The sequence below is a fragment of the Mugil cephalus genome, chromosome 14 (genome assembly GCF_022458985.1).
Source record: "Mugil cephalus isolate CIBA_MC_2020 chromosome 14, CIBA_Mcephalus_1.1, whole genome shotgun sequence".
Taxonomy (NCBI): Eukaryota; Metazoa; Chordata; class Actinopteri; order Mugiliformes; family Mugilidae; genus Mugil; species Mugil cephalus.
The window spans coordinates 11,669,289-11,684,253 of record NC_061783.1 but is presented as its reverse complement, the minus strand read 5'-3'; the positions used below and the strand labels follow the sequence as shown (position 1 = coordinate 11,684,253).

The 14,965-nt window shown below is 44.6% G+C and overlaps 1 protein-coding gene across 50 annotated transcripts in view; it reads left to right on the top strand.

The window, feature by feature from the left end:
• clasp2 (cytoplasmic linker associated protein 2) overlaps positions 1-14,965 on the top strand; it is a 48,692-nt gene that overhangs the window by 16,261 nt on the left and 17,466 nt on the right. For 24 of the 50 annotated variants that reach the window (XM_047604986.1, XM_047605005.1, XM_047605004.1 and 21 more), the window contains 16 exons: positions 6,571-6,711; positions 9,248-9,321; positions 9,452-9,544; positions 9,639-9,784; positions 10,187-10,322; positions 10,440-10,510; positions 10,604-10,663; positions 10,751-10,828; positions 10,959-11,126; positions 11,495-11,535; positions 11,870-12,022; positions 12,611-12,634; positions 12,942-12,959; positions 13,513-13,614; positions 13,817-13,843; positions 14,751-14,777. In XM_047604986.1, coding sequence (XP_047460942.1) covers positions 6,571-6,711; positions 9,248-9,321; positions 9,452-9,544; positions 9,639-9,784; positions 10,187-10,322; positions 10,440-10,510; positions 10,604-10,663; positions 10,751-10,828; positions 10,959-11,126; positions 11,495-11,535; positions 11,870-12,022; positions 12,611-12,634; positions 12,942-12,959; positions 13,513-13,614; positions 13,817-13,843; positions 14,751-14,777 — 1,359 coding nt within the window. Of the gene's footprint in view, positions 1-148; positions 314-5,284; positions 5,512-6,570; positions 6,712-9,247; positions 9,322-9,451; positions 9,545-9,638; positions 9,785-10,186; positions 10,323-10,439; positions 10,511-10,603; positions 10,664-10,750; positions 10,829-10,958; positions 11,127-11,494; positions 11,536-11,869; positions 12,023-12,610; positions 12,635-12,941; positions 12,960-13,512; positions 13,615-13,816; positions 13,844-14,750; positions 14,778-14,965 lie in introns of those variants that run through there. The other 26 variants (XM_047605013.1, XM_047605002.1, XM_047605007.1 and 23 more) reach the window with 16 other exon arrangements.

The following is a 14,965-nucleotide window of genomic DNA, read 5'->3' as shown; positions in this document are numbered from 1 at the left end:
AGAGTTTTAGGCAGCTGTTGCTGAGAGAAGAGGAGAGGGGAACGGGGGGAGAGAGGGCGGGCGAAGGACCGAGGGAGGAAGCTGACGGAGATCTCTGGCAGTAGCCGAGTCACAGCACTGTGCCTATCACTGCCTCTCACTGATTCATCATGACAGAGACAGAGAGAGATTGAACAAACAAGGGGGAAACGGAGACGGAGGAGAAAACAAAGGACACAACAAAAGGACAGAAGTGAATCCGGAGACAGAGACGGGAGGGAGATTCTACCCGTAGCGCTGTGAATATGGCAGCAGGGGATGATGACGACGGTAGGTATGTGTGTTTAATCTCAGCTGGCTGTGGATGCTGGCGCTCGGACAAAAGCTTGTCAGCATATGGTTTTCGACTGAAATCAGCTTAAACTCCGAGCACTTTCACCCCGAGCACTTTGGCTCAAACACAGGCTACATCTGTGTGTGTGTGAGAACTGGGGTGTCCTTAAATGTCTTCATTATCTCGTACTGCCGTTGTGTGTAAGTGCCGCCTTGGTGAAACGCAGTTCTTGTGCGATTGTTGTGGTAAAACTTTTTATGGGAGGTGGTTGTGTTGTCATGCCTTGACGCCCGAGGCTTGACTTTGTTCACGGTGTGTCAATCAGGGCTCCGTGCTACAGTGCTTTGCTCCAAAGCCGACAGGATGCTCAACTAGTATTTTCTATCGGGATATTCTCTCCCTTTTAAAGTTTCCTGAAAGAATATTGGCTTAATTCTGAGATGTGCTGCCATTTTCTATCCCAAATAAACATTCACTAACATGAGGTCAAGTGCATGTGGTTCAGTGTTTGCAGCCATCGCTTTTTATTTTGACTTTCAAATCTCTGGCGAGTGGACACGATGTGATTATATGAATATTGCAGATGTGTGCTTGGATTTAAAGATAATTTCTGTTGCTTTATGATGTCCAAGGTCCATCAGCTCACTCTGCTTGTGTCGACTCCAGCCAGCGACGGTCGAATTTGTCTCACATTAAACCAAAATACCACGATTGGAGGGTTGTCAAAATCAGATTAAATGTGATTAACATGACTAACTGAACTCTGCGTCTCTATAGGTTAAAGTAAGTCATTTGTTTATGCGTGCCTTCAGTGCTTTTCTTGGAATAAACACATATATTACCCAGAAACCTAGATTTCTTACACTTTGACATAAATTACAACAGATTCAAAAAGGTATATTTGCCTTAAATAAACTCAATAATCTGGTTCAATAATGCCAACTTCCTAATTATAATTTGTGGATTTTTTTCTCTATTTTGTTTCACAGTGTAGTGGAGACTAGATCTCGTCTGCTTCCGGTGTGAGAAAGTAAAGCATGTCAGTGCCGCTGGCGTCGCACTCAGCTCTTATTTAATGTCATTTAGGCCTGTCTGAAAATGTGCCTGTGTGAATGTGCACACACGCCATAGAAGCGCAGAGATATTTGGTGCCTTGCAAACTGACCATCAGTAGCAGCTTTCATTGCTTGCATAGTACTTCAGTGTTGACAGGGATTGACACACACACACACACACACACTCTGTCTCACAGACATTCTCATTCTGCTTCAGTGCGTCGCCGTCTCTACTAAGAGAACCGTGACCCTGTTTCCAGGATAGTCTGGTTGCCATAGCAAAGCTTTCCTCAGAATATTACGCTTCATCCCTCGAACCCGACTTAGAATTGGGACTCAAATTATACCCGTGTGTGAGGGTTTGTGTGTGTGTGTGTCTTCACTTAATGAGATCGTTGTCTCCGAGCTGGACTGGAAATGGAGCAGTCTGTCTCCTATTAGTGAATCCAGGGCTAAACCTCAAACGGGGGCTCTCGCTCTTCCCTTACCTTCCCTCATTCTCCATCATTCTCCGTCTCAGATGGATCTCAAGTAAAAACAGATGCTTATTTGACCATCTGACGTTTTTCATGTCAGCGACTATAATTAATAGTGCTAATTAAACTTCCATTGTCCATTCTGGATGCATGTGTGTGATTGTCTCTTATAAGAATTCATGCACGTTATCCTTTTGCATTTTGTTTTGTGGCCGTTTTCTACTTCATCTGTAGTATTATGACGCAGAAACAATTTGTCTTGTTATAAGTGGTTTATCTTGGGGCCCTTTCAAATCTATATTTTGTTCTGATCCACTTTCTTGCAGTGTTGTATTTAACCTAGGTTTGGTTTGAGTTCACAGTGCAATAGAGACAAAGTTCTGGCACCTCCTCAACAATATGCAAACAGTTTTGTGATTAATCGTGACTTTTATTGCTACTATGTGATTCATGATCCAGTGTTGTGTATATGAACAACATTTGTGTCTAAACATTAGCTTACATATGATGTGAAGGCGTCCTGCTGCAGCTACATACATATGAATCATTGCTTTAAACTCTCCTTATAAACATAAGTTAGACATGGGAAATTTCTGCATGATTTGCGTTGTTTCTGTGTAGTCTATGTTTTTATGGATGTGCATACCTCCACTAGTTTATTTTGGAGCTAAGGCAGTCGAGAGCTTCAACGTGTTGCGCCCCAGTCGTTGTTCTCCTTTCCACTCACACTCATTCTCACATGGACCCCGCGCAGCATCAAGACATCTACCTATTTGTCATGTTTACATGGGACTCTGCACAGTGTCACATGGTCCTGAGCAGGAATATGTGACGCTGCACGTACCCCTGCAGCTTACAGCAGATCAGCACAAACACTGTGTAGCTCTCTGTGTAGTTAAGTCTAATTCCTCTGAAGATGTCTGGTTACGTTCTTAGTGGCATGTTGAGATTATTTTTTTTTTTTTTTTTTAGCTCTAATACTGTTTCTGCAGCGCTCTGGCTGATGAGATCTTTAGAGAAGCAAAACTCAGTGTTTTTCTTTTTTTCTGATAGTGATATGGACCAGAGTTCAAATGGAATAATATTCGTGTATTTTGTGTTGAGAAAGAAGAGATGAATCTTAACTGAAGAACTGCAGCTCGGACTGAAACAAACAAATCAGTTCTCTGTGCAGTATAGATTTATATGTCATCATATTTTCCGTGTTCCACTGTAGCAGTATATATAGTTTGCGTTTATTTTGATTGTTGGTTGTTGTTATTTTGAACATGAGTCTTTTTTTGAGTTTTAATCTTTCTTTTCCTTTTAAGTGTAGAACTTATTTAGTTAGAACAGAGTCAGTGCTGCCATCATTTGGTCATGTACAAGACTGCTGTGCTCAGCTAGGCTGTCTCTTACCTTTATGTCCTGTTGTCTTTATATAAGGACAGTGCATGTGTTTCACTTTACTACATATTTCCCTGCATTACGTCACGTTAGGGACACAGGAGCTTTGTTGCATGTTTATTTCAGAGTCGTGTTAACTTGTCTTTAAATCGACTCTTAATTTCTGTGCTGCTGTCAGATGTTAATATTTTGGCCAGTCATACGCCCTCCTGTGTTTTATTCATTCCTGTGTTTGACTCCTCTCCTGAAATGGAGAGAGGATTGAATCTCAGGCCTGGAGTTTCCATGGTAACGCTGCCTGGTACCATGCCTGGTACATGGTGGAGCTGATGTCTCTCATCGTGTTCCTATGCGTTACTATGTGATTCTGTGTGTACAGATCTGCATTTTGCGCCTTATTTTACGTGGTTTAATGCTGCCGGATGAGGTTTATTAGTTCATAATCGACCCTGATTTAATAATCTTGACGTGAAGTAACCGAACAAACAGTAAATCCAACTGCTGATTAAACTTAATTGGAGATGTTCTTTTGTGACGGTGGATTTTCTGAGCATCTTGTTTTTTTTTCTGCCAGTTAATGTCTGTTAATGTTAGAAGCTGGCCTGAACGCATCGCCATGGCAACAGCATGTGCAGGCTGTCCTCTGCAAGGGATTCGCTTGCTCTGTCCCCCCCCCCCCCCCCCCCCCCCCACCACACACCCTTCTCTCTCTTTCTGTCTCCAGTGTCTTTGCTCTGCCCTTCACCCAGAGACATTTACTCCCGTGGGGTCTGACTAGACAAAAGCAGGAGATGCTAATCATGCTAATATTGATGCTAATCAATACTAAGACCCTCGATGCATGACAAATTATTGCTTTGTTACCAAGCAATTAAATCCACTTAATTGTGAAAGTGATACCGTGAATTCGCTCAGTTCTGTTCGCGCCATTGTGATCAAAATTAACTACTACCCTTTGCTTCTTAACGTTACATATGTAAGAACTAAGTTTATTAGCAGTTATATGCAAAGAGGGTCTTGAACAGTCATCTAGATGCCGGGTTTAGAAGTTGATCCTGCTGAAATAAAACAGTATCTCTCTGCACAGCGAGGCTGAACCAATGTGTCGCCTCACTTCCATCCGACCGAGCATTTATTTTACTTGCTGCTGACAGATAAAATCTCTAATAACAAGCCAGAGGCGATTATGGCTGCAGCAGCCGGCTGGCAGAGGTCTGCTCATGTCTGTGCATCTGTGTTTTTTTTTCCATGTCCAGGTTTTATTTTCTGGGTTCGATTATGCTTATTATAAAGTAAAATATAAGTAAAACTAAAGTAAATTCATCTGGAATCGTATACTTGCACCTTTTACACATGCACACATTTCATAGACACTAAAAGTACAGTAAGACGTTGGATAAACTCCAAATGACATTGGAAAAATAAGCTTTAAATAGACTGTGTGTAACATACTATCATATTAACTAGATGTCATATGCCTCAAACAGAATAAAAATAGATGAAATCAGTATTTGTTATGAACACTGAGCTACACCAGCTTTCCTGCCGCCTGCTCTGTTTGTGCATGAGGCAGAGTGGGAGGGTCAAGGCCTCAGATGGAGGGGTGTGGTTCATGCACCCTCCCTGTCAGCACCCCTCCTTTGATCATTGCTCCATCACCCTTTGTTCTTTTGAATAAGTGGAGAGATTGAAAGCATAAACGCGGCTCGCGCGTGAATGTAGCAGCATGAAAAGTGTGTTAAGAGGTTGTTGACGACTGTGAATGCGAGCGTGAGAGCGAGCGAGAGGAGGATGTGAGAGGCTGGAGTTTGTGTGTTGTCCATGATAATGAGTTTAGGTTAGCTGGTCTGGCAGGGACACAGAGAGGCCCTGTTGATATTCCTGGGGTGTCTGTATGTGTGTGCATCCATTTCTTTCCCATCTCTCTCTCACACACACACACAATCCTTGTCCTGCCTCCGCACTGGCTGCAACACCATGATGTCACCTCCCGTCCGATTGGCTGCGAAGCTGCTAAGAGAAGGAGGAGAGAGGCTGCGAGAGGGAGAGGGAGGGATAGAAGATAGAGCGGAGTGAAAGAAAATGCCGGCACTTGTATGTGTGGAGGGGTTTTCGGACAACAATGTGAGGTGTGTGCGCGCGCGGGGCCTCAGCCGCGCTGTGAAGTGTGCGTAAGGTGCGTGCGTCTGTTTTGGGGCACGGCTCGGAGACAAGGGGGGGACCCCGATACCACGCCCTCCCAGAAGCATGAGGCGACTCATCTGCCAGCGGATCTGTGACTGTGAGTGCAGGGATGGACCTGGGTAGGCTGGTGTGTGTGTGTGTGTGTGTCAGTGACCGTGTGTAAATGTCAGTCCACGGCAGACGACGTACACGCCCGTACGCGTCCAGGTAACGTTTACTTAGGTCGACAAGAGGCTGTTTGGCGACGCTGGAGAGCGGGGCTCATGTGTACACACATGCATGCCTGCATACCATCGATTTTGCGTGTTGATTCCGTGCGTGTAGGTAAGTTGATGTATGAGTCAAGGTGTAGGGTGGTGGCTTTGGCGCATTTCTCCATGGCTGGTTGTCAGAGCGACTGGAGCGCAACTGCATTCCTATGCCAACAGTTTCATCTCCACAGTTGACTGCGCGTGTGCGCGTGTGCGCGTGCGTGCGTGCGTGCGTGTGTCCTCGTATATTGTTTTCTACAAGTGTTTCACTGAGAAATGCATGTTATAAATGCATGTTGTAAATGCTGCAGCATTGTTGCGTCTGAAGTTTCAATGCTAGTTTCCCAGTGCTAGCTAGCGTGATTTCTGCCACTGTGCAGAGCGTGGGGTTACGGCTCTAGAGAGTTCTGTCAATCACTGATCGCGTTATTGGACATTTTGATCATCCAGGTCGCTCAGAAGTGATCGTATATATGTGTGTGGGTTTGCCTTTTTCTTCAAACGAGCAGTCTTTGCAATTAGTATTGATTGGTGATTCCTGACATGGCTGTCTGTGGACTACAACCTCTGCGTGGTTGGCTTCTAGCCATTATTTTTCTCTCTGCCACTCATTGTCATGTCACTCTCTTTATACTTAACACTAAAGCAGCAAATTAAAAAATTTGTAGATAGCTCATGATATTCCTTTGTAAAAAGACAGTTCTTTATGTCTTAATAATCTGTTAATGATTTATTCAGCAGGTGATGAATGAATGAAATAATTAATCCTTTCCCTATTTATGTTCTGTTTTTGGTTATAATTGTTTCCAATATAGGTTTTTATTCTTTCCACTGGCATTTACTAAAACCGTACTCACACTTTCGATGTGGATGGTAACCCTCTGCTCTCTGCCTTCTCTTTACAGACCGTAGTTTTGAAGATGACGACAGCGTGGATGGAAATCGCCCTTCCTCGGCCCAGGCTCCCTTCAAGGTTCCCAAAGTTCCCAAGAAGCCTGCGGAGTCCTCTGCAGCGCGTCGGCCCAGTGCTACCGGTGGCAAGCTAGGTACTTTAAATTTACACGCACGCTGAATGCAGATGCACAGTTCATCTGTTGCAAACAAGTGAGGAAAACTGACGAGGTTCATCTAAGCTTGTGGGAAATCACTGCCATTACCAGGCTTCTTGTTGCTTAGTGGAAGTCACCATATGTTTAACTGAGTTTCTAAGTGGCATCTTTAAAGTCCCACTTGATAACTGGTACCGATTGATCACCATGGATAGCACTGATTATTTAATTGAACACTGTTTTATTCATTTAATGACTTTAATGACATTTATTCAAACGAGATTCCAAAACATTTTTTCATCATTGTGCGTATGTTGCAGTGAGATGTTTTGTTTTGTGAGTTGGATGTAAAATGAGTCCAACATATGTCTGTGGCCTCTTGGTTTTTCAAGTAAAACGCTGTAAGCAACTAAATTTACCTCCATTGTTTCACATCTAAGACCTGTTTCGTTATAGGTCAGAGTTTTATAGGGGAGGACGCCGCCAGTAAAGGTTGCTGGACAATAAGTAATTGTTATTTATGGTATAAACACAAAGACTATGGGAGTTGATAGAAGCCAACGACACGAGTAAGGACACCACAGTAACAGAATCCTTCTCCACGTCCTGGATGAACTCTGACACACTCCCGTCCGATAACGCGTATCAGTCTCGTATTGTCTCAGATCTTCCTTTTGAAATCCTTTATATCTCTCTTCCTGTGGCCTCCTCCTCTCTGCCTCGTGTCCCTCATGTTTTAGCTGGTCGGGGTATTTAATTTTCCTTCTCTTTGCATGTATTGATTTTTTCCCCCCTCTTCCTTTCTGTTGGTAGAAATCTGTGCCCCCACGAACATGCAGTAGATCTCTGTTCGCTACTCATGTTATCTGTGTCTGCAAAGACGCGCGCAGACTCAAACATGCACGCACACATTGTTGTTTTACAAGCAAGCAATTTGTCCGAGTCCTAACACATTGCTCTCCTGTTTGGAAGCACGAGGCTGCTGTAATCTTTTGTCACTCGGATCATTACAGTCGTATTGATTGTGGAGCAGATTCAAGGACACGCGGGATATTGTTACTTGTTAAGTTATAAGTGATTTAGAAGAAGAAAAGCTTTGTCTTGACCTTTGTTTCCAGCACTGTGTCTGCTCAGCAGGTGTAGCATTAGCAGCGCGTTAGCAAAGCAGCAGGAGCTCTGGTAGCAGTGACAGGAGGCTCTGAGGCAGTATTGGCACTTTGTTTAGATGAACGGGTGAAGTTCAGGAAATTCAGACTGGAGTTGTGTTTACGTTTGCACAAATACAGTAAAATGTCGGACACTGCAGCCCCGCAAAGACGTATAGATTAATTAGCACAGGGACGTATCTGTTTCATCAGGATTGTGAGACAGATTACCAGTTATCACGACTCGATGTGAATTTACTGTCTGTTTTTTCTTGCGCTATACAAGTACACTTTCCATGATGGCCCTATTGTCCGCATTTGCATTTAGATGACAGTACGCCCACACACCCTGGCAACACCCTAAAGCAGCGCTCAGACAGAAGACAGATATTTCAATTGGCCGATAACTCACGGCTTTAAAGGAAAAACTGCAGTGCACTGAAAAAATGTGGAAGTATCTTGGACGGACCCAGCGTGGCTTCTCCAAAAAGGCCAAAATGTTTGCTTTATGCTAGCGGTCTTCACTTTCTTCACACTACTGGTTAATGATTATGCTTCTATGATCTCCTAGATCTGTTTACACCAGTAACAAACACTTTATTGCAGTTGTAACTGCTCAGTTTAACAACATGCCTGTCCATTTCATAAAGTGACTATAAAAATAATTGGAAATTGTGATGGTGTGCAATTAGGTTGATTTTGTGGCCATCTGCCATTGTCTTATCATGAGTTACTACGTTGACCCAGCAGGCTAAGTAGATGTTCCCCATCTCTCTAAGGACCATGTCTAGTTTTGACATGACACGTCTTTGTGGTTCAGCCTGATATGGAAACCAACCCCAGGGAGGAGGAGATGGGGATACATTTCTGCTGCCTCTCTCAATAGTGCACCACTACATTTCAGCCTCCCTTCGTCCTGTGAATGTCTTCCGTCTAGCTCGTCTCACTGTTTTAATATTCTTGTTTTCCTCTTGGCGTGCTCTCAGCTCTTTCTTTCTTGCTCCCGTTTCTCTCCCTTGATTTTTTTTCTTTGTCTGTTACTTCTCGCTTCTCTCTCTGCTTCCTCATGTTGGGAGTCGTAGGAGGTGTGGTCCAGAAAGCTTCCAGCCTCCAGGGAGTTATGATTGACATGCCCATTACTGCCAGGAAGTCTATTAGAAACAGCCTGCTCCCTCGGACTTAACTGTCTGGAGCATGTGTGTAAAAGGAAGTGGGCCTGTTTTTTTTTTTTGTGTGTGATTTAAACAAGAATCATGAACTCTCAACTCTCCTCATCCACCGAGAATATCTGATAAACTTTGCCGACAGGGAAATTTGTTATATTTCAAATTGCTCGATATCATAAACGCACACAGATCTGTTAACTGGCTCTGCTCTGATTTTTCCAGTGAGTAAAGAAGCTGCCGGGGCCATCGATGAAGAGGATTTCGTTAAAGCCTTTACAGATGTCCCTCCAGTCCAGGTAAACACAGACAAACATATACATCAACGCTGGATCGTAAATTTAAAACTCTACAAGCCCAACTGAGACTTCACATATTTCCTCTCCTCCCTCCTCTCTCTCCTGTTTTCCTTTCCTCGTGTCTGTGCAGATCTACTCAGCAAGAGATCTGGAGGACAACCTGAACAAGATCCGTGAGATCTGCTCCGACGACAAACACGACTGGGACCAGAGAGCCATCGCTGTCAGTAGACTCCTCCTTCCTCCAGCAGTTGTCTTGTCTAACACAAGCCGAACCACACTGACTCTCCAGTTCATATTTATTTTCTTCCTTACAGCTGAAGAAAATCCGCTCCTTGTTGGTGGCGGGCGCAGCCAGCTACGACTGTTTTTACCAGCACCTACGGCTACTAGATGGAGCCTTCAAACTGTCGGCTAAAGACCTGCGCTCGCAAGTGGTCCGAGAGGCCTGCGTCACTGTGGCGTGAGTGTTTATTGCGGATCATACTCTGTGGTGGAGGGAAGTGGAATGAAATATTTAGTGTATTATGCAGTACAGTCAGCAGTTTATGGCTTCTATGGGCTGCAAACATGGGTTTCACGGTTAGCACAAGGTACTGGACCATAAAGACCAAAAGTTTGGAAGCAACTTCAAGTTTGTGTTCACAGTGCCTTTCTTAAAAACCAGCATGAGTTCTATGTATACACTGATGTTATCAGATCATTGCTGATCATTGTTGAAAATTAAACCAATGAAACTATGATCGTTTATGTACAAATTAGATCTTGCTTCCAAGTCTTTTAGCCTGTAGTGTATGTGTGTCGACACAGCATCAACAACAACCACCTGTGCAGTCAGTGTTTATAACATACTGTACATTCGCAGCTACCTCTCGTCAGTGTTGGGGAATAAATTCGACCACGGAGCAGAAGCCATCGTTCCCGTCCTCTTCAACCTCATCCCCAATTGTGCCAAAGTCATGGCCACCTCCGGCGTCTCGGCCATCCGCATCATAATACGGGTGAGTTCTGCCGCTGCTCTCCTACATGCCTCCAGCTGTTTTGTTCATACTGGTCAGTGAAAGTGCTGCCGCTTGTGTTTCGCACCCTTCACTCAACGCTGCACGTCTTCTCTGCAGCACACACACGTCCCCAGACTCATCCCCCTGATCACCAGTAACTGCACGTCCAAATCTGTGGCTGTGAGAAGGTGAGATTAACAGATGTTATATTATGACGTTACTGTGGGTGTGTCATGATGTTTGTGACAATGAGAATGATAAAACAAATGTGTTTCCTCCAGGCGCTGTTATGATTTCTTGGACCTTCTGCTACAGGAATGGCAAACCCACTCATTAGAACGGTGAGGACTGATTTCAACATGTTTAGAGCAGATCTGTGCTCTTTGGTTAGAAGAGATGCTCACGTTGACGCTTCATGTGCCTTTCAGACACACGGCAGTTCTGGTTGACAGCATCAAGAAGGGGATTCGAGATGCAGACTCGGAGGCCAGAGTGGAGGCCCGAAAGTAAGACAATGATATTATTCGAAATATAAGTAGCGTTAAATTCCTCGACAACCTCCTTTTTCCTTTATGGATCTCTTTCTTTTGTCCAGCCTCTGACATGTTTTTTTTTCTTGTCCTCTGTGTCTTTCAGAGCGTACTGGGGTCTGAGGAACCACTTCCCATCTGAAGCCGACGCTCTCTACAACTCCTTAGAGCCGTCGTACCAGAAGACACTTCAGTCCTGCTTGAAGAGCTCAGGCAGCGTGGCCTCACTTCCCCAGAGTGACCGCTCCTCCTCCTCCTCTCAGGAGAGCCTCAAGTAATGAACGCTCTGCACCGCTCCCCACAGGGTTCACTTTAGGCCTTTAGGTCGACTTGGACACCACATTTAACTCTAAAAATTGGAGATTGTAATCATTTATACGGGAAATCTCTTTTAGACACCATTTCCCAAGTTGGACGAATCTCACCTAGTAGTGTTAAAAATGTATTTGTGAATGGTTATATAGCTTGAGTCTAACCCCAGTATTTAGATGAAATAAAAGCTGCAGAACATAGAAAGATGAACATTAAAACCAGCTTCCTAATTTTCTCCAGGTCTTCCTTGTGCCTTCAAAACATAATTCTGTGTTTGATTGTGTTGTCGTCGTTGTGTAATGTTGTGACCCTTTTCCCCTCTTACATCAGCCGTCCTCTGACTTCTAAATGGTCTGCAGCCCCAGGGCGAGGTGAGTCGAGCGCACAAACAAACACACATAAACATTCGAGCTTTCTCCAGTACGACAGTACGTCGCTCCTCTAAGGACGCACAAACCAACAACACTTCCTGGAGGATAATTTCCCATCATTCTCATTTACATCTGCCTGTGTCCAGCCCTGGACAGTCACCTCTTATTTTTTTTTTTATGTTACCACACAAGTGTTTGTGTTTTTCTGTAAGGTATCAGTATTGTGTACGTGTAGTATGGTGCTTGCATGTGATTGTGATGTGTATATATATCCAATCATCTCCCATCCCTCCTCCCTCCCCCCCGACTCCTCCTGCTCCTCCTGTCCCGTCAGTCCCTGCGGGTTCAAAGGGTAGGGTGTCGTCGGTCTCCCTGCAGCGTTCCCGTAGCGACGTGGATGTAAATGCCGCAGCGGTTGCTAAGCACCGGCACGTCGGACAAACTGGGGGAACGAGCCGCCTGCCCCCTGGCTCCTACTCCTCACTGGGTAAGGGCCCTGTCAGTCAAGTTAGATGAATAATCAGACAGTCAGGTGGAGACTCTGCTTAATTTCCTGCTGACCACGAGCTAGGGAGTCCTCCCAGATCAGATCAGAGCTCCTGAAGTGAGACGAAGGTCCTCTGTAGAAATAAAGATCGACCCCACACCTCAGCGCTTGTGCTGGCCTTTCTCCTCTCCTATCCTGTTGCCTGCTCCTTCACCTGTTTATGTGTTTTGGTGTGAGTATTCTCTGCATGCTCTGTAAATGAACGTCGTCCTCTTGTCGGTTCGTCTCAATGTCTATCTCCACATCTGCATGTTTCTCTACAAACCAGATGTTCTCTTAATTAATGCACACTGTGCTCCTTTCTTCTCTTGTTTCTCCTCTATCTGACTTTTTTTCTCTTCTTTACTTTTGTTTCCTTTTTCTCAACACTTTCTGTTCTCGATCTTATTTTCCTTTCTATTTTACGTTACTCATTTTTCCCTCCCCGGGTCCCCTTTCCTTTCGTATCATTTCCGTAAACTTTTTTGTTGTTTTATGGTTTTCTGCCATTTCTCTTCCTCGACCCTCTCTCTCTCTTTGCTTCTAAAGATGATGCCTCTGATAAAACGGATGGTAAGATCATCTCACTCTGCTTCCTCCCCTTTCCCTTCCCTCACTTCATCCCAGTCCATGTTACGACGGCGTGTGGCCACAGCGCCCCCTGCTGTCGGACATTAATTCACCCCTCATCCCACCATGGATCAAATGTTAACGCGTTTAAAATCATCTTCTGCTTTGCTGCAGTTTAGTCTTGAGTATAATATGAAAGTGGTCTATTACTGAAGTTTTATTAGGATGTTCATGACGTATTGATTCACTATGATACACTTAGCAGATGTAACGTTATGTTGAAATGTGCTCCCTGTTTGTTTGTCTGTAGGAACGAGGTCAGACAATGGTAAGAGTGTGGCCAGGTGGATGTTTGTGTGCATATTTTAGGGCCGTTCTAATCGAAAAAAAATCCATTTTCTAAAACCGATCCATCATTTTGTGTTTGATTGTGTTTTAGTAGTGCTTCCGATCAAGTATTTTGATAGACGTTAATGAAGTGGGTTGCATTTTGAGCTGAAGCAGTTTATTGATCAGTGGAAGATTCATTCATCCAACAAGAATAATCAAGAAAACCAATGAAACAAGTCTGCACCTGCTCATTGACTTTCAAATGCTGCAAATGGCTTCTAGTCGTGTTAATTCCTTGAAAACACAGAGGCTGGGTTCTAATCCACCGAAGCATCCCTGGTGTGTTTATCTGTGTTAGATAAATGGCTGAATGCTTAGTTTAGGATCAGTCCATTCAGCGGCTTCTGGCATTAGTGGCTTTTCTTTGGTTGTAGTGCTTCTTAGTCTCTGGGCTTCATTCAGCTGCAAACATTCAGTGGCTAGATGTGATAGCACAGGAGTCACAGCTGTGTATTATTTGTATTTATGGTTGTCCCTCCACTTTCCCGCAGGCCGCGTACGTACCAAGCAGCCCTTGTCGACCGCCAGCAGCGTGTCCAGCCAGGTGGACTCGCGAGGACGCAGCCGCACCAAGATGGTGTCCCAGTCTCAACGTACGTACCCCGTCCCTCCAAGCGAACACATTCCTGTCGTCCAAGTCCACTCACAAGATTACAGACACAAATGCACAACACAAGTGGTTGTGTGTGAGCTTGTGGGAGTGGTCGTGGTCGCTCAAGCTCTTGTTGTGGAGAATCTTAACGTGTTGCCTTCACGGTGACGATAAGCTCCATGTGAATGTTTTTGTGCCTTCAGGTTCCGACGAATCCGATTGCACACCAGGTACTCCGCTTGTGTGTCAGAGTCAGAGTGTGCTCATCTTTCTGTGTGTCACAGTGGGAATGGTGACCCACCTGCTATTGCTCTCATTCCGATCAAGGTGTTTTGTGTCGAGAGGAGTGAGTGCGCGTGTGTGTGTAAATGTGCGTTTTGTGGTCTGCATGCCGTGTTTTTTATCACTGAGGATGGTGTGGTGCTCGGTTAATTTTTCGCTGCTCCGGCCTGGCTCCGGCTATCACTGACGTTACAGAAGATATTTCAACAAAAGCATAACACAAGCTGTACAAGCTTCACATTGCAACACATAAACCAGATGTGTGTGCACCTGCTCTCCGAGACTTACCGCTAATATGCTGCTTGAAGCCGGCATGGAGACCACTTTTAAAAGTGGACAGTGATTGGGTCACAACCCAGTGCACTATATAACCGAGACGTTCAGACGAAGGCCAAATCTGATGACGAGATATTAAGAGGAGGAAGAGAAGCAATGGTGTGTGTGTGTGTGTGTGTGTCTGTGGGAAAGAAGAGAGTGTCTGGATATTTTTGAGCATATTTACTTTCCCTCATTGTGAACAGGCCTATGTTTTTCATATGCCATGCCAGTTGTCCCAACATGCACCGCTTATCCCAGTCTTACCATCTCTGCAGCTGGTTTTAGTGCGTGCGTTTGTTTTAGCTACATTTCAGTATTTAATTAATGGATATAGTGCTTTCGCTCCGTCTTCATTCTTGGTGTGGAACACCAGGATGCGCTTCCATCGTCCTGTTTCCTGACTCCCATGATTTCTCCCCTTTTTTCTTTTTTTTTTTTTTTGCACTAATGCCCATAATTCATCTGGTTTAACCTGCTGTTCCTTCCCCCTCACCTCTGCTTACCCCCCCTTCTCCCAACCAATGGGCTTAATTGCAGGATCTCAGTCTGCTACCCCTGTCGGTGGTAAGATTACAATGCTACTTCTTCTTCTACCCCGCTCTCTCTTTAGCTCTTTAGCTTTCCTATGTTGTCCAGACTTCCCGCGACTCACGTGCACGCTTGAAAGCTCACTTAATGCTCCTTCGACTTTGGCTAAGGCATGCTGGGATTTGTAGTCACAGGGTCATCACATGGCTTTTCTGTAATCATGC